Source organism: Plecotus auritus, assembly GCF_963455305.1.
Source record: "Plecotus auritus genome assembly, chromosome: 6".
NCBI lineage: Eukaryota > Metazoa > Chordata > Mammalia > Chiroptera > Vespertilionidae > Plecotus > Plecotus auritus.
This window is the reverse complement of record NC_137773.1, coordinates 159,445,000-159,472,064: the sequence shown is the minus strand read 5'-3', so window position 1 is coordinate 159,472,064 and position 27,065 is coordinate 159,445,000. Positions and strand designations below refer to the sequence as shown.

Sequence of the window (27,065 nt, the reverse complement as noted above, 5' to 3'; positions counted from 1 at the left end):
GTATTTAAACAAGAAGCCTGTTTTCTCCCATCTAACATCACTTCGTATCCCCAGAAAAATGGTGGATGTTACTGGTCTGGGAAACACAGGGAATGCTGACTTAAGTAACTGTCTTTACTTCCCCAGCATGGCCACAGCCGCTAGGAAAGGAAAGGGAGTCGGGAGTGGAGGCGGGTGCTGAGGCACTTTATCCCATTCATGGCCAAGAATGATTCTTGACTAGATCAAGTCCCCCCCCCACCTCTCACCAACTCCTTCCCAGAAAGACTACCTTATCAGATACAGTGAACCACTACCAGCTGGCACTGTAGAAAACAATCCTTGCTGGAATCTCTAAACAAACTCTAAAACCTTCTTCTAAAAAAGAGCACCCTAGCCAGTTTGGCTCAATGGATAGAGCATTGGCTTGCAGACTGAAGGGTCCCAGGTTCGATTCTGGTCAAGGGCACACATACCCGGGTTGTGGGCTCAATTCTCAGTACAGGGTCTGCAGGAGGCAGCCCGTCAATGATTCTCTCTCATCACTGATGTTTCAATCTCTCTCCCCCTCTCCCTCTCTGAAATCAATAAAAAAATATATATTTTTTAAACTATTTTTAAAAAAAGTTCTGCACAGACATTCCCCTGTGCTAAATTAAAGATTTACATAAGAGACCCTGCCACGTTCAAGGAAAGGTGTAAGATAAATTATAAATGGTCTTACAAAAACGTCGTGATAGAAAGGTACCAAAACCAAATTAGGTTAGAAATAATATTTATTATCCCCTCCCCCCCATGTACAGATTCCTTTTCAGAAACATGGAAGGTATTACTCATGTCCTCATCAGTAACAGTTTGTAGAAAATAAACTTAATTCATATCTTGTCAACAATGTATTTCTACCATTTTTTAAAACAATAGCCATTTTATTTTTCCATGTTAGTCCAAGAATAGCTTCAAGTTTTGTTTCAGATCAAATCAAGATAATCTTTGCTTATAGGTCATTTCTTTACAGAACTCCTCCCCCCAACCCCTAAAAAAAAATTCTATATCCTAAGTGATAAACTCTTCTTGTACATTCAGCAAACTTTATATTGGAAAGGAAAAAGAATAGTTGAGATAGGTACTTACTCTCGTGCACAGTAATAAATCTAGCTGAGCTTCTACAGCTTGCCTTGCAATGATGTTTACATAAAATAACTCATATCTTACCAAGCTACAATGGTAATTTCTTGAAATGTCGATATGAAAACTATACACTTAATCCTTCTAATTTTTTAATCTGCAATTAAACCATTGCCATAAGAAAAAGCTGCATTCCAAGAAAATGTTACCCATTTCCCTCAGCTATTTCTCTCTAAAAGCTTGAATCCTCTTCTCAGATCATGTAAAGAGACACATTAAAAGCGGGGGGGGGGGGGGGGGGGAGTTTTAGCTTGCTGACATAATGCCCTTAAGTGTGCTGACATAATGCCCATATTTTAACTTTAAAATGTAAAAATCACGAGTTAAAGCATCACTTAATTCATACAGTACAATATTAATTAATCAACAGTGTCCCACCGACTCAGAAGTTTCCTAAGACTGGTTTGTCTTCTCTGCATTTAATAAGTTTATAACCAATGACCCAATCAAAGAATGTGCTTGTAATAGGCTGCTGGTTTAATTTTAGAATTAGAAGTTTCAATGTTGGACTATTTTCAAATATAGAAATGCTATGAGTGGCACGTGAATTATTAATTTTGTTTCCCATTACCTACAGGAAGAATTCATTCAAATAAAATTTTACAAGACAAAATGCAAATCTACATACCTATACATCGACATATACATGTATATATTGAACCTAACTAAGGTTTTATAAGCAATACTAACATAGTTCTGGTTACACATTCCTAAAGACTTAGTAATTATTTTAAAGATACATGTTATAAAGACGCTTATGCAAAAGGCAAAAATTAAGAATCAAGATGATCTTTGAGGTTTCAGTATTATTTCAAAAAGCTGTTTCTATTCCCCATAGAATAAAACTATGCATTTATCTCAGGGAAAAAAAATTATAAAAAGATAATGCTATCATGTAAAGAATTCACAAAACTATACTGTATATCCCATAAGAGTCATACCTATTTAAGGTAAATCACAATTATGGTTTATATTGTATTATAGACATCACCATCACCTTTCCTCTTTAATAATGAGAGGGTTTAACTTTATTTTTAACTTACTTAACTAGTGCCACAGGAATTCAAGTACCCACAGCAACAAGTTAAACAAGATTACAAAATAAGGCATTCTGCTCACGTCATTAAAGTAACAGGCTGAGTATAGTAAAGTGGGCTCTTTTCATTTTTGCAAGTTTATATAATCCAAAAATTATATAGAAGGCAATCTTTATTCCCCTCCCCCCAAAAAAAACAATTAATTGCTATTTTCTAGGGAAACAGAAAAAAATACATAAAATCCTCAACTTTGGCTATTTCTCCTACTTCCATAAAGAGGTTGATCTTACCTATTTAATAAAGCCCAATAAAAGTGAATGAAATGTTTTGACTATGTCACTTCTAAACCTGTAAGTCACACACTAAATGATTTCCCTAATTATAGATTAAATCTAATTTGATAAAATCCCTGTAGTGTTATCTTTTTTGGGGGGAGGGTAGACTCAGAACACACTTGCGCGCACCTGCGTGCACGCACACACACACACCCCAACATATTAAACAACTTCCTTAAACATTGACTGGTTCTTCAGAATGAATCAAAATATTATTTATCATCAAGCTGCAGCATGTGTATAAGGGGCAGCAATGTTACCTTTTTTAGCTCAAGGTAAGAATCTGAATAAACTTTTAAACAACTATTCTCTTGAACCAAAACTTTTACCAAAGGTGAACTCTAAAGTACATATTTTCTGAAATTTGGACTCGACTGCCTGTTGCATTTTTACATTAAGTGCTGCTTAAACAAAAATAGAGCATAAATTCAATATTCTACTGTCTATACATTTAAAGCAATGGTTATGTCATCAATAGGTAAAATGCACCTAATTTGGGTCTTGACACCTCTTAAGTTTATTGTATGATAAAGTTCTTCACAGTTTAAAATATTGTGAAGAAATATATGTGTAACTACATTCACATACAGATTATGTACACATACTATGTATTTGATGTACCCATAAACTTTGAATATGTGTGTGCCAGGATGATACCCCACACATATGCAGGAACCCTGAATAGATTGGTGTGGACTATGAAATCATTTCTAAGAAATGCTTACAAATCAGAAAAGAATATTATAATGAATAATTATACTAACAAAAAATTTACCTTATTTACATAGTGCCTATCTCCCAAGAGGTAAATATGCTTTATAGACTTTTTTTTTAGTATTTCTGTGAGGTGGGGCATTGGAAACACTGTCAATTCTCATTTTCCACAACCAACTAACCTGCCCAGGATCGTACACTTTTACTCTAACAGTGGCAGAGTAAAACAGACAGGGAAATCTCCTCACCTACAACGTCTCCAATCACCAGATCCAATAGTCTTATGGTAAAATCAAGTTTCCATCATACAATAGAACTTCCACCACAAAGGATTAATTTTTAAGTCCTCATATACTTGGGACTGTGCGTTATATTTATACCACAGGGAGATCAAAATGGTTTTTGGTTTTGGCAGATGAAAAAGTCTAACATTCAGTGTAACTATAATTCAGTGTAACTTCTCCAGTTAAGTGCGACACAGCTGATTGGTCTATCAGGGAAATGCGGTCAATGTCTAATCATGGCTGAAAAAATCTCAATCCAAACAGCTACTGCATGACAAAGAGATGGCCTACAATCTTGTGTTTCTTAAAGGCCTTTCTATTCCACATATGGTACACAGTATACACATATAAATAAGCATTTTAGCACAAATGTACAGTTAGTATGACTCAGTTCATGTTAAATAAACAAAGGCCTTAGGGGTGAACTTTAAAGGCCAAGAGCTCCTCAGAGTGCATGTTGTTTAAAGATCGAAGATCTGGCAACTTTAGAAGAAGTTTTGTAAAAATAGAGGCCTCGTTTGGGTGGTTTTTCGTTATTAAGGTCCTTAGTGCACGGATGAGAGTTTCCTGCAAAGCCTCCACAGAGTTGACGTTTTCTATTCCAGATCGATCTAATGCAGGGTAAGGAATAGAGAAATTGAAGGAGAGGATGTATTACTGACATTCAATATACATATAATTCCTGTTCATCGATCGCATTAATGAATTCAAAACAAGATTTTATACATTGGAACACAGGCAAAAGATAAATGACAAAGTCTTTTCAATCCCAGTGGCAAATTTTTATATCTATTTATTATATTATAAAGATATGTATTACCTGGTACACTTGCTAAATCAAAATTCTTTTGTGCTTAAGTATTTGTATTCACAAAATACTTAAGAGGTTCTGATTTTTAAAAAATGAGATGCCACCTGCTCATTTCAACTGCTCCTAATTGGCAAAACAAAATGAATAGTGTAGTTCAGAAATATAATTGTACCTCACATGGAATATACCCGCATTTATATGCTACCACGTGTGGCAGGCTGCCTCTATAAGAGCCTCAGTGACCTCCTCATCCTGGTATCCTTGTTCTTGTGTATCTATCCCTCGTCCCTTGAGTGGGCTAAACTTCCTGGCTCACCACTAATGAACAAAATATTAGATTACCAAAAAAACTGTAGCTTCCTTGCCCGGCTGGTATGGCTCAGTGGTTGAGCATTGACCCAGGAACCAAAAGGTCACCAGTTCAATTCCTGGTCAGGGGACATCCCTGAGTTACGGCTCGATCCCCAGTAGGGGTGCATGCAGGAGGCAACCGATTGATTATGTTTCTCTCTCATCGATGTTTCTATCTCTCTATCCCTCTCCCTTCTTCTCTCTGTAAAAAAATAATAAAAATAAATAAAATTTTAAAATTTTAAAAATATATAGTTTCTATCTTAGGCACTCACAAAGCCAGATGCCACACTGTGAGCTGCCCTACGGAGTGGCCCAGTGCGAAGGAACAGAGGGTGGTCTCCAGCCAACAGCCAGCAAGGAACAGAGGCACTCAGTCCAACACCATGCAGGGAACTGAATCCTGCCACCAACCATGTGAATGAGCCTGGAAGCAGACCCTTCCTTGTAGAGCCTTCATGTGAGACCACAGCCCTGCCGAGAGCTGGCTACAACCTCCTAAGAAACCTGGAGCCAGAGGCACACATCTAAGCCACACCCATACCACTAACCCTCAGAAACTGTGGGAAATAAATGTACACATTTTTAAGCCACTACGTTTTAGAGTAACTTGTTATAACGTAATAGATAGCTAATATACTACGCAACTTTAATGTCTATATTAACCTGCATGCACTTTCATTAAGCATACTGTGTTTATTAAGCTCATCATACCAATATTAAGTAAGTGGTTTAATAAACTAGCAATAAAAGGAAGTATCTTTAAAAAAAAAAAAAAAAGTATCTTAAAATTAGCAAACCTATGTTGTTTGCCCACTGACTTTTTTCATCATCGAGGGCTATTTCTTCCCTTTACAATAGGAGGCAGTAGTATGCAAGAAATAGTCAATGACTCCCAGTATAGGGAGTTGTAATTAATAAGAAAAACACTTATCCAAGGAAACAATATTCTCTGGCCATTTATAACCTTTTTCATTTTTTATACAAGGAGATTAAGGAAATCTTCCATTGTAACTGATAGCTTAAAAAGCCACTTGCAATACAAATACTTAGAACAAGGACTAAAATTTAATAGTAAAGGAAAAAAGTTTAACTCTAAATGCAGAAAAAATAATGAAAATAGGCTTATCTTATTTAATAAACTTAGATTATTATCAATACTATGCACTGATTCTTATAGAAAAAGAAACAAATTGGTGACTACTGATTTGAACTATACGGTAATCCTTAAAAAACACACAAATGAACTTTGATTATTGGTTTGGGGGGTGTCATAATTTTTCAGACAAAATTATTCAATGAATAAAAGACCTCTTTTCTCTTGACATTTGACTTTGGCCATACAATCCATAAGGGTCATCTTTGCAAAATTAAAGTTTTTAACAATGCTTCTACAAGTCAACCCTGCCTTTAATATCCAAGTAACTTTTCTTTAATATCATTGCAATTTTTTTTAATATATTTTATTGATTTTTTACAAAGAGGAAGGGAGAGGGATAGAGAGTTAGAAACATCGATCAGCTCCCTCCTGTATACCCCCCACTGGGTATGTGCCTGCAACCAAGGTACATGCCCTTGACCAGAATCGAACCTGGGACCCTTGAGTCCCCAGGCCGACGCTCTATCCACTGAGCCAAACCGGCTAGGGTGACATCCTTGCAATTTATTAATTCATTCACCAAACACATATTGAATGTAGATGGTTACTGTGATAGGTGCTAAAGAATTAGCAGTGAATGTAACAATCCAAAATTCCTTCCTTTACAGAGCTCATATTTTGGCAGAAGAAAGTAACTGGTTTGCATTATATCATCAGTAACTTACAATACCAACAACTGGAAGAGAACGACAGTGATCCCCACAAGCAAAATAATCTTGATGGGCAAAGAAAGAAACAAACAGTAAGTGGGGAAGGATATTTGAGTATAGGTAGTGGTTGTCTTCAGGTGAGTATTTTGTGTTTGGATCACCTACGCTTCTCTATACAACTCAGAACTTCACGGAAATGGACGCCTACACCTAATGATGTAAATCATGTAACATTTTTCTAAAACCTCAATCTCTAAAACCATGGTTTCATGACTTCAAGGCCCAAGAACCTAACTACAAATCTAGCTAGATCATAAAACAATAACCCTCTAGAAACTATAACAGAATACACAGCCTGAAGTGGAAATTCATCTTCTAAATGATGCACTAAATTCTACACTATGCAGTTTAACTCTGACACATCCAATGTCTACTCCTTCGCTGCTGCTGCTTCCCTCTCCCAAGCCTCACCAAATCTCCTCTTTATGCACATTCTCTTCCTACAGGATGGAAGTTAAATTCCTTCAACAAAAACCTCTATAAGGACAACTAAAATCTATATAAGCCTTGGTCTCATACCTACGTGCCAGTTCCTAATCTTCAATTGAAAGCGAATGGTGCCATTTCACTGAGCCCCAGCCCCGTCAGGGAGCGTGTGGAAGGCAACTGGTCTATGTGTCTCTCTCAATCGATATTTCTCTCTCTCTTTCTCTCTCTCTCTCTCTTTATCTCTGTCTCTATCTCTTTCTCCTCCCTCCCCTCTCCTTTCCTCGGTTCCACTCGTCTAAAAAAAAAAAAATTAATGGAAAAATATCCTCGGGTGAGAATTTTTTTAAAAAATGTGAGCATGTTGAAATTATAAATAAAACCAATACAGTAGCCCTGGCTGGTTTGGCTCAGTGGATAAAGCGTTGTCCTGCGGACTGAAGGGTCCCAGGTTTGATTCTGGTCAAGGGCACATGCCTGGGCTGTGGGCTCGATCCCCAGTGCGGGGTGTGCAGGAGGCAGACAGTCAATGATTATCTATCATCATTGATGTTTCTATCTCTATCTCCCTCCCTTTTCCTCTCTGAAATTAATAAAAATATTAAAAAAAACAATACAGTAACTGAAAAAATAAAATTTGTAAAAAGTGAAAGGATACTTTTACTTATCAGTTATAGCTAGTAAATAAAAAGAGGTATAAGCATAGTATTTAGAGTTGGGTGGGCAACCATCAGAACAATCAAAATAAAAGATGGTTAGAAATACAGTTCTCTGAAGAATAGGCTCGGAGTTGCAAAAGGAAGAATTTTCATTTAATACTCTTCTGTAGTTCCTGAATTTTATTTTCCTGTCTAGATAATGTTTTAACAATAAATCAGTCCTTTGTAAGTGGTAAAGATTTAAATTTGACATGAATACTATCATACATTTAAGTGAAAACATATTATTTTAAAATGCACAGACTTGTGCATATATATATATATATATATATATTCCTTGTATATCTTCACATATGAACATAACAAAAATAAGAATGCATATATTCTTTTCTAAAGTTTTCCACTTAGTAGGTCCAATGTTTTTTTACATAACATATATCAATAAGCAGGCAAATGTATAAATGGATAGATAGCAGAATGGATAGTGAGAGACTCCTAATGTTATTTTTTTGGTAGTGATATTATCACCCCTATTTCATCTTACTATTTTCAATTTTTCAAAAAATTCACATTATTCCTATGGTCAAGAAACAGAACAAGGCTTTTTCAAAAGGAGATTAAAACAAAATAAAAACCATGGTCCTGGGGGAAAACACAGGTGACGGTAGTAGCAGCGTTCCTAGCATAGAGCTCTGCCTCACCCCCTGCCTTCATTTCTTCCTCAAGTTTCTCTGGATATAGTCCTCCTCCTCCACTGCCTCCGCCACAACCTGTTTCAGAAGTGCTCATTCCACTGCCTCAGACCTAACGTTATTTCAACAGGCTCTCCACCTGACTCTCCAGCTCTAAATCCTCGCCTAACACACCCAGGTAACAATGCAGAAGTAATGTTAAAGCATCACTTTGTTCGTGCGTGATCGTTCCTCTACCTAAGAAGTTACACTGACTTTCTGCTGTCCCAGTCAGTTACAACTTCTCTACTTAGTTCTCACAGCTGTTATTCCATAACCTTGTTAACTGCTACCTTCTCCCCAGTTGGTCATTACAGTCTAGGTGTGGCAGTTTTGAACCAGCTTGCTTACCTGCAGATACCAGGACAACTGCTGTAAACAAACTCATCTCTTCATCGCTAAGCTGGAGGGCGTTCAGCTTCTCACTAAACTCAAACATGGAATTCAGCAGATCCCCGGCTCCCATTGAGTGCAAGTCATCCACGCTATACTTCTTTCCACTTAAAAAGGTGACAGTACGCTCCTTTGCATCAAATAATGACGCAAACCGTACCATTAAAACCTGGAAAAAGAAAAAGAAAAAGGTGTATTTGAAGAAGTTCAATCCCAGTGCTGAGAAATACCTCAGTATTCAAGTCAGTTAAAAACATTCTACATATAAAAGAAAGCTGTAAAGGAAAAACTGAGCTTATTTTACCCAGAATCATTTCCTTAAGGCAAATTCTCTACCAAAGCAGTATATATTCCAAGATTTTTTTTTATTTCTAGCAACCAGTAGCAAAATACTTAAGTCCTGTTATACTCTATCAAGAAAGATTCTGAAATGCAAATACAAAATTAAAGCAAGCAATAATGCCAAGAAATTTGAAACTTGGCCTTGGCCAAAGGCATTAAAGAAACTCTTTAAAAGCTATCAAGTATATCTCACAGTCTCTAAGCCCTAAATAAAAAAGCAACATTTCAATACAGTAACACTTGGAAATATCAAAACATCAAATGCAGCCAAGGCATATGCAACAGATGAACTCTAATTAGACCACTTCAAGAAATCATAGCCCAGCCAAGACCGGTTTGGCTCAGTGGATAGAGCGTCAGCCTGCGGACTGAAAGGTCCCAGGTTCGATTCCGGTCAAGGGCACGTAACTTGGTTGCGGGCACATCCCCAGTAGGAGGTGTGCAAGAGGCAGCTGATCGATGTTTCTCTCTCATCGATGTTTCTAACTCTCTATCCCTCTTCCTTCCTCTCTGTAGAAAATCAATAAAATATATTTAAAAAAAAAAAAAAAAAAAAAAAAAAAAGAAATCATAGCCCAAAGAGACAATCCACAAAGACAACTATTACAGTAAAAGTGGTCTACACAACAAGTTAGAATCAAAACCCGAACCAAACCAGTCAACAATTGCTTACCCACAGCACTCCCTCCACTATACTAAATGGTGACATCTGTCACCTATTCTCCCCTCATCATCAGCGGAACACTGACCACCTTCTATTTGCAATGCTCCCAAGCAAAGACTTGTTTTAGCCAAGACAATCCAAAAGAGGGCGAGCCTTCGATGAAGATGGGGCTACCTAAAACACAGCAATCCCCAGACAAATCATACAGCGGAAAGAACCCAAGACATGGAATTAGGGGTTTGTGTTCCAGCCCTGACTGTGTTACAAATTTACTGGTAGTCCAACAAAAGTCTCTTCGTCTCTCTGGGCTGTAGTTACTTAACCTCAAAAATGGGTGAGTTGATATGTAATACTTTAATCAATAAAAAAAAAGGGGGGGTGAATTGATCACCGACATACCTTGTGGCTTTAAATCTTAAGTGTAATGTTTTCCTTTAAACTTAAAATCCTAACCTGTAGGTGTTATTTTTTAATTACACCATAGATACTTCATTCATGAACATGGCTTCTTCTCTGTTCTAGTCCAGGTGCCCCAGAAAATAGAGCCTAAGGTAAAAGTTTATGTGGGGTGTGCACTGGCACATGTGAAAACAAGAGTAAGGAAACAGAAAATGGAATAGGGAAGCAGAGAGAGCAAATATTAGCAATATTTATTGAGCCAGCCACTACTTATTAAGAAAAACTAAGAGCTCAATCATGTGGGACTTTTATGGAGAGATGGCTGCCTACTCCCACGAATCAAAGATTTCACCCACCAGACATCAACTTCCCACCTCCCACCTCCCACCCTGCATTTTAGAATAATGCGTAAGTGAGCTCCGATCAAGACCTGAGACTTCTCATACCTCAGCAGCAATAGAGAAGCCATGGAGCAGACCGGTGAGAGTCACCGAGGCACCTAAGCACAAGAGGCACTGTCTGTGTCCTACTAAACTTGCCAACCGTGGCTGCCTCAAGCCCAGGCAGAAGGCATCACACAAGAGAAGCTGGAACAGAAAAAGTAGCCATGGATTCTGTAGTGAGAGGCCAAGAAAATCTGAGCTGGCACGGAGAGATGTCGATACATCCACCAAATACAGGGTGGGGTAAAAGTAGCTTTACGGTTGTTTGTATGGAAAATGCAATAATAAATAATACAAGAATAAATTCTTGTATTTTGCATACTCACACTGTAAACCTACACTGTTGCCCCACCCTGTATTCTACAATCTCCTAAAAGACAAAGACCACACTCTGCATATTCTGTACATAGTCGACACCAGGCTAGGCTTTCAGTAGGTGTCCATCACTCTGCAAAACCCACCAAGTCCACGTCTAAAAGCAATACTAGAACATGGAGTTTGTATGCTGGGAATACAGATCATTCATATTTTAAGTCCTAAGTAACTGCATTTACCTAGCTAGCTTCTCTCCCAAGATCCTGAGATGGTCAATCTTTTGTTGGTAGTTTCAGCCTCTGGACTATAAATACTTATTTAGAAAAGAAGTAAAATGCATGCCCTGGACCCATACTCAAGATGAACAAAATCTACCTCAAAAGTCCCAGCCTTTAAAAGGTTGACTTGGTCATGCTGAGAGAGATCTCTGAATCCAGGAATACGCTTTGCAAATTCCACCACTTCTTTCACTGCCGGGGTGAAGCTCATTGAAAATTCTTCCCAGATTTCATGCCCTGATTTATGAGGATCCACATATGGAGATTTACTCATTGGACAAACCTAATATGCACAAAACAGAAAAACTCTTTAATTGTGAGAGGTGGTAAAGAAATTTCAGAAGTAGCATCTCAATCATTGGAAACACCAACATGAAAATAACCCTCAGGTGCTACTGATAACAACACTTTCTCTTTTGGATACTCTACCTTTTGACAAAAGGCCTCACAGCACCCTAATTTAAATAGCAATTAACTTGTTACAATGCAAGAGGAAGCCTAAGCAAAAAATGAGCTCTGTAACAAGCTGTTTCAAAAACCCCTTGCACAGCCCTAACCAGTTTGGGTCAGTGGATAGAGTGTCGGCCTGCAGACTCAAGGGTCCCAGGTTCGATTCCGGTCAAGGGCATGTACCTTGGTTGTGAGCACATCCCCAGTGGGGGGTGTGCAGGAGGCAGTTGATTGATGTTTCTCTCTCATCAATGTTTCTAACTCTCTATCCCTCTCCCTTCCTCTCTGTAAAAAAATCAGTAAAATATATTTATTAAAAAAAAAATTGCACAGGTTGAAGGGTTTTTGTAGCACTGCTGCCACCTTATGCTGGCTTTATGGTTTAAAAATAATCACACATATTTACTTGATTCTCAATCCTATCAGTTATGGCAGATATAACAATTTCTTAGATGAAAAAATGAAACCCTAAGATGTTTAGTGACTTACCAAATGAAGCTAGAAGTCACAGGCCTAGAACCCAAGCCCACAGTTAATTATTTCAAAACTCCCTTTTTTCTAAATGGTCACAATTACAATGTTGTAATTTCAAAGAGGAAAATATAGTGAGATGCCTCACTTTTTTAAGAAGATCACTAATCAAAAAAAATAAAAATAAAAAGATCACTAATCATCTGTTTTATAAACAATGATGTAAGCACTGACCTCCACTTAGTCAATGGGAAACAATGACTGGAGATACAAGGTGCAACTTCTAAATGAGGATTGGGGAGGAAAAAATAGGAAGCTAAAGGCATAAAAACACTAAAAAGATTAGGAAGCATGTGCTGTAATCTCTGTTAGTAAAATCATCCTTTAAATTTTCACTAAATCCATGAGATCCAGGAATGAAATGATTCTGTAACCATGATTTTTTCCCTCCATAAGGCAGCCACTAATTCTAATAAAATATAAGGTCACATTTCAGATCAATGGGATCAAATACTTACAAATGACCACAAATTCTAACGTAAGGATTGAGGTAAGTCAACTATTTTGAAAATATAAAGTGAAGGCTTTAATTACCTGGCTGTGGGAAATACCAAGCACTATCAAAGGACCTCGTGATTTAAACTGGAAATGGTGCGGTACTGATGCTTTTGATGAGATTTTGGCTGAGTATAAACACTGTACTTTCATGTAGACTGTTGTATTTGATGAAAAAAACTTGAATGATATGAATAACATTAACTCATCTCATAGGATGAAGTCTAAGAAAATCCTGAGAAGCTGCCTATTAAATTAAAATATTCCTAAATTCTCACACAATAAAACTTCCATGTTCTATATCCAAAGACCTATTTGCATTATAATGGTTAAAGAAAACTCTTTCTATAGAAATCAAGAAATTACTGCCCTTAAAGAGAAAATCCCAAAGCTAGTATGGTAGTGATTAATCAGAATACTTAAATTTTGAAAGGGATTTCTATGAATTAAAGGACCAATTCTACATGATCCATGTTTTACATAAAATCCTAATCCCAATCATAGTATCAATCAAATCACATGCTTGTACCTGTGTGTAAAATTAGGTCATTCAACAAATGTCTATTAAAAGCATCTGACCTAAAATAGGGCCCAAAATTGATTCTGTAAATCTCTTAGGTTTTTTGACAACCCTCTCCCACCCTTGAAGTTGGTATATCCCCCACATAGAAGAAAACCTTCAAAGCTTTCCTAAATACGAGGTGAGCAAAAAAAAAAATTGATTTCACTATACCAGATGCATTCTCCCTCCATTGTTGCACAGGTAACTATTCTTGTTCTCATTCTGAGAAAATCCATCTATCGAAACTCTATCACATACTCTTTGAGTATAAGTATTGGAGAAGTTCATACAATGTCCATTTGCAATACAAATGGCATGCCCATTTGGGTAGTGCATTATGTTCCTCCCCTTATACTGTACATTGAGATTCTGCTGGCTCTCAATACAAGGAAAATGGCTGCTAAGCCCATTGCCACAATGGTCATGATTTAAATTATACTGCTCCAAGTTCTTGGGAATCCGTTCTCTCTGGGGCTGCATGGTCTCTGCTGAGTTTTCTCGCTGCTCCTGATTATACAAAAAGGTATCCTTGTGGGCCCTGGTCACCATGCCAATCACTTCTTCCTTTGCAAAATCAGAAGAGGGAGGAGAAGAGCTTTTGATGCTTTCTTGCTCCAGCTGGGGCTTGGGTCGCAGCTGTTCCTGGGCTGGTAAGGCTGTCTGTTCATGGTCTACTAATGTGTCATTTTGCAAATGACCACTGAACTGGCTGTTCATCATGGTCTTCATCGCACTCTGCATTTCAATTAGCATCCTCTGTTTTTCACGCTTAGGAATACGACCAAACCGAACAGCTATTGAAGAAAAAGATATTTAACATCTATATTCTAAATAAGACCTGTTTATAAAGAAAAATAACACAAAATTATCTTTGTTAGCTATGACCTCTAGCCATACAAGAAAAGAGTATCTACATGTCTCCAACACAAATTATTCTAAACTTACTGGCTGTACCACAGGAAGTGGGAGGGAGAGAGAGAATTTCCCATTGTTCTCCCAAAACAAAACTAAGGAGAAGATCTATCTCTTGGGTAATTTATAAGCACAATCTAAAAACGAAACTTTAAATTAACTAATGAAAATCAGAGCCTGAAGCAGACTAGCACAACTACACAGCACCTTATTAATAAGGCTCTGTTCCTAAAAAGGCACATGGGATTCCCTACCTACATCCATTAACACTAAAGGAACCTAGTAGGCACAATCACTCCCTGAAATCTGACTTTTCTCAAGTCATTTTCGTAATCTTATTCTCAAGATCCAGCAAGACACAATGTTAAGTGACCCATTCTTTCCTTTACTGGCTTCTTTAAAAAGAAAATCTAAAAAAAATAAACAACAAAAAACACACGGTCAATAGAAATGCAGTTATTGAAAAATCAACTTGCTGGATTTTGGTTAAAATCAATGAAACAAATAAAAATGAAATCATTCATCCTCCATTATTTGAGACTAGTCTTAGAATGTGCCTATCTCCAACATTCCTATCCTAGAGGGAAAGGAAAAAAAAGCTTCTGTCTAGTCTTTTATACAAAGATAATAAAAACCAGCAAGAAAGCCTTACTAATCTAAATGTATCTCTGACATTATCAAACAAACAATTTCATGGTGCTTCACATTCTACACCTCTACTCCCTCTCCCCTTCACAAATGATAGGCATTTTTATTCTTTTGGGGCAATCACAGTATCTATCAACTTTGGATTACTATTTCTAGTGCTATAAAAAATTTTCAGGCAATTAAAAACCCCAAACATCAAATTGCTGGAAATCTGTTATTCAAGAAGCTCCTTATTGCAATACTGTACTTCTGTGTCAGTAAGAGTAACCTAAGGGACTGTTTAAATGACCCTCCCCTAGATAAATGAGGTTCATTTTAGCAATTCTTAATTAACCCTACTAAACTAATCCCTAATATTTCTTTCAATTTTGCATCTCCTTTCAATGTATTCAGAATCTGTACCCTAAATACACATCATCATCTCAGGGCTGAGAAAGTGATAGAGATAATGTGCATAACGAGAAATGGGTTCATCAGCAATGCTGATATTATGGAGAAAGAGCCATGGATTCCTATATCAAGAATTCCAATTTGGCTCAGTGGATAGTGTCGGCCTGTGGACTAAAAAGGTCCTGGGTTCGATTCCAGTCAAGTGCACATGCCTGGGTTACGGGCTCGTTCCCCAAATAGGGGGCATGCAGGAGGCAGCCAATCAACAATTCTCTCTCATTATTGATGTTTCTCTCTCTCTCTCTCTCCCCCTCTCCCTTCCTCTCTGCAATCAATAAAAATGTTTAAAAAAAGAAAAACTAAATCTTTTGGGGGGGGGAGAAGTATTGAAATTGTATGGGGGGGGTGGATCTTCTTACAAGAACCAACAAAAATAATAAAGAAGTGAGCCCTAGCCGGCTTGGCTCAGTGGGTAGAGCATCGGCCTGCAGACTGAAGCGTCCCAGGTTCTATTCTGGTCAAGGGCACATGCCTGGGTTGCGGGCTCGATCCCCAGTAGGGGGCGAGCAGGAGGCAGCTTATCAATGATTCTCATCATTCATGTTTCTCTCTCTCCCTCCCTCTCTGCAATCAATAAAAAAAATATATTAAAAAAAAGAAGTGAGCCAAAGCTGTTAAATTTGACTTTAATGAATTTGGCATCCTACAAGGCATTAAAATGTGTTTTCTAAAATCTGCTTCACCCCTAAGCACGAGAGGGCCACTGGTAACTGGTTTATAGCTCTGGTTTATTCTGAGGAATAAAAGCCAGCCCATATGCTCTAAGAAAGAATGCTCTTTAAACCAGGAACATACCATCTCTCGACATTCCAACAGACAGACACTTTTTAAAGCGACACTGCTGACATCTGTTCCTATTCATTCTCATTATAGAACAGTTTTCATTCTTCAGGCACTTCTTGTACTGGATGTTTTGCTGAATGCTTCTCCGAAAGAAACCCTAAGAACAAAGGAAGATGTACCCATTCATTTAAAAACACCCAGATGAACTCCTTATAAGTAGCCACCCCCAACCCCTAACTATCTATTACTAGCTACACCTGAGAAATAATTTTGGCTTAGACTCAAGGGAAATATAATCTCGACACCTGGGATTTGCCTGCATTCTTACCAGCATCAATAAGCTAAACAAAACCCTCTTCCCTTTCTTCCTTTTTGCAGAATCTTGTTGCTTTCTAAGCACCCCTTGTACTACACTTTCCCCTGTTACTAGCCCTGCCTGCAGCCACATTTCCCAGCTCATACTTTAATCACATACAAATTCCAAAACTCTAGAAATAGGACTTATTTTCAAAGAGTTAACAGAAAAATATGTTCCACAGCTCTAGTAATCCCCTCACTGGAACGAAGGATTATGTTAGTAAAGCTTGGTCTTCCCCAGATCATAACCTGCTGACACCAGCAAGGCCTACTTATATGTGCCCAATGTTCTTGGCTGCTTGCCAGCAACAGGTAAGTGCCACACCAGAGACCAACTAATGATCCAGGAAAAGACAGTTCCCAGCTAGATGGCTACAGATTACTGCCTTCACTAAACAAATAATCTAAGTGCATGTGCTGTGACAGGTATTCGAAGATCCCCAGCTTAATAGTTCCAAGGAGAACAGAAAAGTCAAGAACAAATTACTGAAAGTAACTTGAACTGCAGTTTCCTTGAATATCATAACTAACCACACATTTCATGAATCTTGTTAGTACTTGTGGGAGACATCATTTTTAGACTTTATTACTGTGGTACTATACTTGGGACACTACATTATCTGAGCTAGACACACCTCTAAGAGAGTATGGAGCAGTTATGTGTAAGTATCAAGAATACACAAAGACTTATTGGCTTGTGCTTTTGTTTCTCTACACCCATAATTACCTCACATTTTCGAGGGGGAAAAAAAACAGTGTTTAAATAATTTTTAAAACAGTGGAAAATTGCTGCATCTATATAAAATACCAGCTTGTTAAGTGACCTGACCATTAAGAATTAGCAAAACCACAATTCATTAAGAGCCACCCTAGAAAATATTTCTTCTTTCATCATGTATATTCATTATCTTGCTCAACCAATGTATCCTGCCAAACTGGATTCCTGCTTCTGGCCTTCAGTCAGAGACGAGCAGGCGCACCTGCCTTGGCCAAGTTAATTCTGACACTCAGGAGAAAGGATTGTGTCAGATTTAAAAAGACAAAGAGAGATTCCCTGGATGTAAGTTGGTGGTACGGACTATCTCCCTTGGAGTTATCTGTTGGACACTCCAAGAAATATTCAACTAAACTTACAAATATAATGAATTTTCCCCAAGAACTCAATTTATATCCAAGTTTCTTTTACTCACTTGGCATTACTTCCAAAGACATCACACTTCTATAAGTATCTAGGGATTATTCCCAACTCCTAGTACCTGACATGTCAGAATGATAATGTATCTGATAAGACCTATTCAAAGTTTAGTTTAAACCAAGTTCCAATAGGTCAAGTCTGTTTCGCTCCCTGCTGTTTACCCATCACCTAGAACAGAACTTGGCGCATTAATGAATAAGCATTTGTGCACATAGTTTCATACTATATTTAAATTTGAGGAAGACAGCAAATTTATTTTGATAAAAATCTTTTTTAAAAAGTACTTTTATTGAATTGAAAACACATTTCTCAAAACAAGTTATGTTTGTAACTACATAAAACGCTTAAGAGGTAAAGAGAAGCAACTGAGTTCTCTCCTCCTCCCAGATTATCAACTGTGAAAACTGGCAAACCAAACTCCAACTTGTTTAATTCCAGAATCAGTAGCTTAAAGAGACCAAAGCATGCTTTTACCTTGCAGCCTTCACAAGCATGAACTCCATAGTGGAATCCCGACGCCACGTCACCACAAACTTTGCACAGGAGAACCATGCCACTAAATTCTAAGGCACAAACAGAAACAATAAAGACAGGAGAAGATTTTTAACTGTTTGTTTTCTTTCCAACTGAATATTTTATTTTGTTCAACTTGTGTTTTAAATAGATACAAATATACCATTATCATGTAAAAGAAAATTCCTTACACCAAATTAACAAATCAAAAGACATCCTGGTTTTCTTTGAAACTCAGTTTATGGGACCAAAAATATTTCAGAAAGCTGGTTTTGCCCTTTCCTGATGATTTTAAACATACTCTGAAATTTTGTAAATCTAAAGTTACTTTACACCAGATATGCAACCAGAACTAAGAAAACCGTTCTCCGGGATAAGAATGGAGAAATCAATCAATAAAAAACGCAAACGATGTCTTCACAGGCTTCTGTCCACGCACCAGATAGATCCTATTCCTTCCTAATCTTCTCTTATACCAGCCCATCTTACCTCCACACTCACTCAGGGGTCCAAATTCCACTACTCATTCGGTTATCCCAAATCCTGCTTTATTTCCAAATCCCAATGTTCCTAGCTCCAACTTCATTAAAGGAAACCCCTTCCCATACTGAGTAAGTACTCTGTTCTAGACACCAGATTCAGTACCCAGAAGAAAGGTAACTGTGAAAATGTGGCACAAGGGGAAACTAACTGTAGAGGATATGTGGTCAGGCACAGTACATAACCCCATCTCTCACTCTGAGGCAAGGATCAGTTATGACAACTCCTTGAGGCTGTAACTTTAAAAACCATCACTGATTTCTTACCGAACTACTGGACTGCTATTACTCAGAAAGGAGTAAAAATCATATTCCCAGATATAATGGTCCCCCAAATGAAGAGTTGATAAAGTAAGCCCGACCTGCAATTAATAGCACCAACCTTTAGAAAACTAAAGAAACTTACTTGTCACTCCACTATGACTCTTTGTCATGCCAGGTGCACCTGACTTGCTTGTTTTCATAGAACAATCTATTCGATCATTTTTCAGAATGCCTTCAATACTGGAGAGATCACCACTTTTGGGATTACCATTGTTATCAGAATTAGAACTATTTGGAGAAGATGGAACAGAAGAGAAGGAGGACTGGAAACTGTTATCAGATCCCTCACTGTGACAAGAGGCAGGGCTAGAGGCTGAGCTGGAAGAACTGATGTAGGCAATCACACCTCCTAGAAAAAAAGAGAAATCAGATAATTAGATACATGATATGTATTTTCTATTTTTATAAATCTGAACAGTAAAATCACTAACTTTAGAAATTGGTTACTAATTAAATATCAGCTTATCCCAAAAGGAAAAATAACCGGCTTCCTTATTTCCTACTATAATTCCTGCTTTCACAAAGTTCAAAGCCCATATAATTCCCTTTGACTTAAAAAGTGAGAAGGCTCTCACAAGGGCTTATTCTGAGCACATGCAGATCCAGATTTTCCATTTTCCAACTTTCCCTAAAATGAATGAAAAACTTCCTGAGTGACTCCAAAACAAATGAATTGTTTTGGCCATGAGGAAATCTGGTTCTGGTCCTCTGTCTCCCATCATTACACCTTGATATGACACAATTCTAGAAACAGAGTCATCATTTGCCTCCCCCATCACTTGGCTAAAACACAGGTTAATGAAGAACAGTTGTACTAACATCTGGGATTCTAGATAAGGTAACTTATCTCAAAACGGAGAACCTCTCAGAATCTCTGTTTTGATGCTCCCGGAAGACTTCTTTGACTATCACTAAACCCCAGTTCCACTCTCCTTTCTCCACCTACTTCTGACTTGCAGACACACATCTCTAAGGAGCTCTTAAGGAATCTAGACTCACTACTTATTCTTCTGCCTACAGTAAATATTAAAGAAGCTAGAAGGAAGAATGCAGACTATCAGGGAATTTAACATTAAGGCTAAAGTTAATGCCCTCTTCACGGAACTACTCGCGAAACACTCTTCTCAACTTCATCAATGTAACTTCCACAATCCCTCTGAAAACTGGCCTTGACGTCTTAGAGACCATAAACCTCCCAGATTAAGAAATAACACTTAAAGTTATTCTTAGGGTATAATTACAAGCTTCTTCACTCAAAGAGATAAAATGTTGCAAGAGTAATAACCTCATAGCCAAATATAATATTTTTCCAAATCCCAGGCCAAACAAGTCATTCTCATCTTCTCTGCCAAGGTCTATTGTGGTTTATTTTCCTCTTCCCTCCATGATTAATGAACATTTATTGGCTTTTTAATGTGCATCAGATGCAAAGTTATCTCTCTCCCATCTGTCCTGAGCTCTTACTTAAACCTACTGTTTACATGTTTCCATCTATTTCTCAACTAGACCATAAGCACCTAACTGTGCAGAGAGTGTCTCTTAATTCTCTGCACATGCTTTAGGTAATGAGCCTACCATAAATATTTTTAAGACCTACTTCTCAGCCTCTATGAACTCCATGTCTAATAACATGGACAGATGCCCAAACAGTACAAAACATTCCTAGGAAGTTGCCAGTAAAACAGGCCATTTCTGACATCTACAGGACTATAGTGAGTAGTAACTGGAGAATTTTGCACATTCCCAAAGTAATCACTGCAAATTAAGCATTCACTCTGAAATAAAACTTTCTCTGCTAAACAGAAATGACTCCCGAGTCTTTTTTTTTTTAGGTAAAAGACACACTTTATACCAGTTAAGTCATTTGAAACACAAACACATCTATCTTTTCCGAGGAAAGACCAAATGGAGGATGAGGCCGGTGCTGCGGGAGGGCCCTTAGGCCCCGGGCCCGGAACAGGAGGTTGTGGCGGCCTCAGTGGAGGAGTTGGCAGCGGCATCTGGGCCGGGGTCTGGGCAGGGGCTGAAGCCGCGGAGCTCGTGGAGGCAAGGTCGAGGACAAGGAGTGGATCCCTGTCACCAAGCTGGGCCGCCAGGTCAAGGGCATGAAGATCAAATCCCTAGAGGAAATCTATCTATTCTCCTTGCCCCAGGGGTCGGCAAACTCATTAGTCAACAGAGCTAAATATCTATAGTACAACGATTGAAATTTCTTTTGAGAGCCAAATTTTTTAAATTTAAACTTCTTCTAACGCCCCTTCTTCAAAATAGACTCGCCCAGGCTATGATTTTGTGGAAGAGCCACACTCAAGGGGCCAAAGAGCCGCATGTGGCTCGCGAGCCGCAGTTTGCCGACCACTGTCCTTGCCCATCAAGGAATTTGAGATCACTGACTTTTTCTTGGGGGCATCCCTCAAGGATGAGGTCTTGAAGATTATGCCTGTGCAAACGCAGACACATGCTGGCCAGAGGACCCGGTGCTTTTTTCACGTGTCTCCACTCAGGATATAAAGAAAAATATTATCCTTGGTCCTGAATAAACTCCCAAAGGAAGATCTCATCGCTATTTGTCTTTCTAAGCTACTACCTTAAGTAGTAAAATTCAATTCCAGAAGATCTCAAGAGGATAAAAGATGAGAAAGTGATCGTTTTCCTTAGAAGACTTTCCTAGGGCCAGCATCTGAGTCAGCCATTTATACTCACGAGGTACCTCCTTCAGACTACCTCAGCTTAAAAAAAAAAACACAAAAAAACTTTTTGAACTCTGAGCTCTTAAAATGGCTTAAGAACTAATTTAAAGCAGAGTGGGCAATGGAAGGTATTGTTACAACCCCAAACACACCTTCCTTTGCGAAAGCTCCAAAATTAAACCTAAGAAAAATCACTGAGTTATTATCAGTCCAGTTAAGAACCTATTCCTATCTTTAGGAGTTCAACAATCAATTACAACAAAAATCTGTGCCAGGCACCATGGAATAAAAATGATCTATCTAGAAGCAGCTACATTCTCCTAGCAAGACCTTCTACACTGATTCACTTGTCTTACAGCATCTACTCTTGCTACCAGACACCAATTCCAACATGATGATTAGCAACCCAAATGGATTAAGTTTTAATTTCCTAGAAGGTACAGGGTACATCTACTAGTTCCTCAACCCAATGAAGAAAGGAAAGTGGAAACTATAAGTCACCAACTACCTAATCAATGTCAAGAATAAAAGGACACAATTTCATGTCACATTTCATCCTCACAGGAACCCTGTGAATTAATTTCCAGTATCCCATTTTACCGATGAGAAACTCAGAGCTCAGAGAGGTTAAGTAATACAGCTACTAAATGGCAGGGCCAGGGTTGAAAGTTAGGGCTGCCTAATCCAGAGGACAGACTATTATCTCTTACTAAGACTTGGGCAAGCAAGTCTCTTTCAATCTCTCTAAATTGAAGTCATCTTCTAGAAATGGGAATAACTGCCAGTTATTTATAAGATTGAAATGAAATGGTGTTCATAAACAAGGATTAGTAACGTGCTCTCTACACACACAGTTTTTGGTGATAAAGCAAGAAAGGCAAAATCCCCGAACCAGCATGTCCTAATACCTCCAGAAACAGGCAGAATATACTTCTTAGATGCCTCAAGCTAAAATTAGCTGAGGCACAGTCTTCTCTATTTTTAGTTGAAAAGGATGGTGGAGCTGGGCCAGGTTCCCAGGCTAGGGCTTACCCAGTGGTCAACTTCAGACAAGCCAGAAGTCAATATCCAATTCTGTCCTCCTGGGAAGCACTCACTGTCCCTGCATATATTGGGATTTTCTTGCCCCAATTCTAAGCTTGCCCATCATCAAAACCCTCCCACTGCCACTGCCACCCATCCTGGAATGCATGCTTGAGTTCAAGTCACAACTGTACTTTTTTGCCTTGTAATTTAGATTAAAACATTTGTACCATCCAGAAGCTTTAGTTTTCTCATTTTAAAAGGTTATTAATCGCCCGGCTGGCGTGGTTCAGTGGTTGAGCATCGACCTATGAACCAGGTGGTCACAGTTCAATTCCAGGTCAGGGTACATGCCCGGGGTTGTGGGCTCCATCCCCAGTAGGGGGCATGCAGGAGGCAGGTGATCAATGATTCTCATCATTGATGTTTCTATTTCTCTATCCCTCTCCCTTCCTCCTGGAAATCAATAAAAATATTTTTTTAAAAAAAGGTTATTAGTAATTTCTAATCACAGGATGGTAGAGAAGATCTAATTGAAACACTAAACTTCCAACTGTGTCCTGAGTATCAGGGCTCTAGAAAACAGCCTTAAAAAGCCTTAGAAGCCAACTGGGGAAAACAGCTATGTTAACCATCCATTCCAGTGCAATGTGGTTGAGCACTTTGCATACACATCACTGTGAACTGCTGAGGATCACACGAGAGTGCTATAGAGGGCACAGTCAAAAGAGGCTAACAGTCAAGGTAACACTAAGTGGGGACTTAAAGAATATGTAAATTATTGGAGGATGTACCAAGTAAGAGATTACTTAAGATGATAAATAAATAATGCGGGTGAAAAAGAAGAGAATAGGTCCTATTTTGTAAAATAGTGGTTTCTGTCTCCATGTAAATTGCTGGAATGGGAGGGCAAGTGTAATCTAGTGTCTGGAAATAAAAACAGATTGACTAGCAACAAGATTCAAAAAGTGGAATGATGAAATTGGGAGGCTCTGCTGACACCTGCCCTTTTCCACCTATGACCCTACACCACTGCAAACCAAGTGAATCCATAGCAGCTAGCTTATGCTCCCCAAGTGGACTCTGTGGATTCAAAATCTGGCTCTCCCACTGCCTGCCTGTTACTTAACTTCAATTAGCACCTCATCTTCAACTGGCAGTACTTTCAACGACAGAATTAACATGAAGTATCAAAGTAGTAGCACATGTAAAGGGCCTCGCACACAGTAAATGCTCAACAGATACTGGTGATTATGATTTTACCATCATTATACAGGAGCTCAATGAGAATAGTTCAAACAAAACTAACTCTCCCTATCCTTTCTTGGTTCCTTCAATTCTGAAGGTGTCATATGACCCAGTGGTTCCTCTGTACGTTCTTATTTCCACATTACCTTCTGAATGTCTTAACTCCATTGACTAGTCAAGCAGCTTCCTACTTCACATCTGATTCTTCCCATCATTGTGCTTTCTCTCTCTCCAAGTGAAGATTTCTTTACCCTTATCTCCCTCTGATGTCCTTTCCAAGTTTGGAGAAACGCAGAATACAGATTTGTGAAGATATGAATGAACTATGTGGAAACATTTTCCTAACTTTTAAAATATTAATTACAGTCAAGGTTAGTAAGTTTATGCAATGAGTTATTTAAAGAACCTAGTATACACAATCAAAACCTATCTGTGACAAAAATGTATGAGTCAATTTCTACCACTTCTATATCACATTTGTAACAGTCACGGAAAGGGTAGAGACACAATATGTCATGAATTATAAGACAAATGAAATGGTCACTGGTTGAATTGTGTATTGACTAATATAATATCAACCCAAAGGGAAGGGTCAGAGGTGTGCCAGTGAGCAATGAATTTGGTTCCACCCTAGTCAACATTTATAATTTGAAGAAAATTAAAGGGAATGCTTATCAAAACTCTCTCTGACAGCAGAAATTGTTAATATACTAACAGCTTATGACAGCTTGAACTTGGGAGCCAAAAGAACAAGAGAAAATTTAAGAAAGACAATTCCCACACTTAAAAGTCAAACAATTACCCGCACAATGGATAAAACCTAGCTTCAAAAGTTCACATGAAAAGGTCCTAACTGATTGCAAGGTTACTGTTGAGTCAGCAAAGCAATATGCTACAAAAGCTAAGCTTGCCAGAGAATTCATTTGCAGCAGAATTCCCAAACTTGGAACTTGGTAACTGTCCAACGATTTCCGCAGGAGCCTGTTCAGTTATAGGTGCTACAGCCCCAAGGGCAACAAGGATGATGATTTTAAAAAAAAAAAATCTTTGCAAAAACCAAGAGCTAAGAACTATAAATGGAAGGGGGTGGAGGGGTAGAAGGGGGACACTCCTCCAAAGGAAGTTTCCTAATGGTATCTCCAAAGGCAAGATTAAGGTATGTGATATTGTTCCAGAAAGGTTCAAACCAGAGAAAATGTTTCTAATCACCTGAGCCTACCCCTATATGAGGTTGCAAAACTGGAAGAATTTATTCATGCTAAAAGGCTGCATTAGAAGAGACTGAAAGTGATCACCGCCAAATCCTATCAAGTAAGAGTTTAATTCCATGATAAAGTTACCCAATTTTTTAAAATATCCTCAAAGGCTAAGTAGACCCATAGGTTAAACGTTAGAAAATGACTTTTACTGTTGGAGGAAAATTTACAACACATTTGTTATCAAGGCATTCTTTTTACAGTATTTAACTTAAAAAATAAAAATTGGCTTCTTCTGTAACCTCACTGGCGTCTGTATAAAGGCCATCATTTATGGGCAGACAAAAGGGGAGAAGTAAAATGTTGTCCAATAGCATTGTAACAGGAAATGTAACAAAAAAAGATGTATAAAGCCAAATTCTGTTGATCAGGTTCAGGCAAGGTCAGCAACCTATGAGTTTGAAAGAAACTGAAATGAACAATGACCAGTCTTACAGAAGGTCTCAGAGTCACTTAGGACCACCTGAGTCACCCTGACCATACGCTGGGCTGAATGATTAGTTATGGGTGTGACCCGTTTACAGTAAGGCTCCCAGCCCAAGGAGATTTTCAAGCCGGTTTTTAGGACTTCAGATATAAAAGACAGGTCGCGTCCTAGAGGAAAACACTTTTTTTTTTTTTGAAACAGTGAAGCAGCCTTAACAAGGGCGGGTGTTGTCCCATCTGCCAGGCGTTGCTCGGCATCTTAGCACCTAAGACTCCTTGGAGGGTCTCGCGTCTTGGAAGCCCCACGCTAGTCCCGGGCATCTCCTTTGTGCCGCAGCGCGCCCTCGCCCCGCACTTCTTCCGTATCCGCAAGGTCTGCGGCCCGTCCGTCTGCCAGGCGCCGGCTCCCGCATCGGGGTCACCTCCCCGCCGCGCGGGCAGCGGTCGAAGCACTGCGGCATCTGCGCCCGCCCTAGAGCCGCGCGACCGCGGACGGAGTTGGGATGGGGGGGCGGGGTGGAAATCACCGCCCGCGCACGCGCACGCGCGGCCTCCTCCGCGCCGTGCAACCCCGCGGGGGAGGAGGGAATCGCGGCCACGTCACAGCTCGGAGGGTTCCAAAGGGCGGGGCCTCCCGGGAGGCTGCCGTGCTCCCCGCCGGCGCGCGCGCGCGCCCCCACCCCCACGTGTCCCTGCGGCCTCGGGGAATGTGGGTCACGGAGCCGAGCGGCCTCACGTGTCCCCGCCCGCCGCCGCCGCCTCAGCGCCCATTATGTAATGCCGCGTCACGCGCCTTCCCAGCCAACCGGCGCCCGCGCGCTGCTGAACGTAAACACAGCGCGCACGTGGCTCGCGCGGCCCGGCCATGTGAGGGGGGGGCCCGGCCGGCGCCACTGGGCCGCGCTGCGGCGATGCAGGGAACCGTGAGGGCCACCGTGGGGCGGCCCGCGGGGCGGCGGGAACGGAGTCCGAGGCGGATACGCATCGCGCAGCAGCCCACCCCGCCGCCCTGGGGACATCCCTGGCCGCAGCCCTCGTAAGTGCCCCAAGTGGGCTGCGAGCGACCCCTCCGCCGGCCCCCGACCCGCCGCAGTCCGGCTCTTACCCGCATTCACCTCCATGGTGCCCTCGGGGAGGGGGCTGAGGCCACCCGCTTCCCGCAGAGTGGGCAGCTCCGCCTCCTGCTCAGCGCCGCGCCGCCCCGAGCTGGAGGCGGCAGTGGTCGCGGGGCCCCCTCATGGGCGGGGCGCCGGGACTGGCGGCCGGAGAGCGGGCTGCAGAGAGAGTCGGCGGCTGCGGCAGCCGGCGAGCGGCGCTCCTCGCGGGGTCCCTGACAACAAAAGCGCGGCGCGGAGGCTTCCTGCAGCCAGCGCACCGCGGCGGCGAGGGCGGCTGACGGGGAGGGCAGCCGCGACCATGTGACCCGCGCACACACCCCCTCGCTCCGC

General features: G+C 40.0%; 2 protein-coding genes across 3 annotated transcripts in view; one reads left to right on the top strand and one right to left on the bottom strand.

The window, feature by feature from the left end:
* Positions 1-737: 737 nt before the first annotated feature.
* NR1D2 (nuclear receptor subfamily 1 group D member 2) lies at positions 738-27,037 on the bottom strand. 2 transcript variants are annotated; one of them, XM_080676055.1, is made up of 8 exons: positions 26,723-27,037; positions 19,057-19,323; positions 18,073-18,161; positions 16,059-16,203; positions 13,425-14,047; positions 11,313-11,498; positions 8,733-8,943; positions 738-4,145 (listed from the first exon to the last, which is right to left on the bottom strand). In XM_080676055.1, exons 1-8 carry the CDS (start codon positions 26,736-26,738, stop codon positions 3,949-3,951), a joined length of 1,734 nt encoding a protein of 577 aa, XP_080532181.1. In that variant the 5' UTR covers positions 26,739-27,037; the 3' UTR covers positions 738-3,948. The 2 variants fall into 2 exon arrangements, with proteins under 2 accessions (XP_080532181.1, XP_080532182.1); XM_080676056.1 differs by lacking the exons at positions 18,073-18,161; positions 19,057-19,323; positions 26,723-27,037 and having other exon boundaries at positions 13,425-14,091; positions 16,059-16,171.
* Positions 26,513-27,065, top strand: part of NKIRAS1 (NFKB inhibitor interacting Ras like 1) — a 107,076-nt gene continuing 106,523 nt past the window's right edge. Inside the window, exon 1 of the mRNA XM_080676063.1 lies at positions 26,513-26,653. The gene's annotated coding sequence lies outside the window, so the exon portion shown is untranslated. The remainder of the gene's footprint in view (positions 26,654-27,065) is intronic.

What these genes read in the sequence shown, in the direction of transcription:
- NR1D2 (XM_080676055.1), bottom strand. An exon ending in GAGTCATAGTGGAGTGACAA is followed by an intron (nt 18,162 to 19,056) that starts GTAAGTTTCTTT and finishes TTTGTGCCTTAG; the next exon opens with AATTTAGTGGCATGGTTCTC. An exon ending in AGTTGTCCTGGTATCTGCAG is followed by an intron (nt 4,146 to 8,732) that starts GTAAGCAAGCTG and finishes ACCCTGCATTAG; the next exon opens with ATCGATCTGGAATAGAAAAC.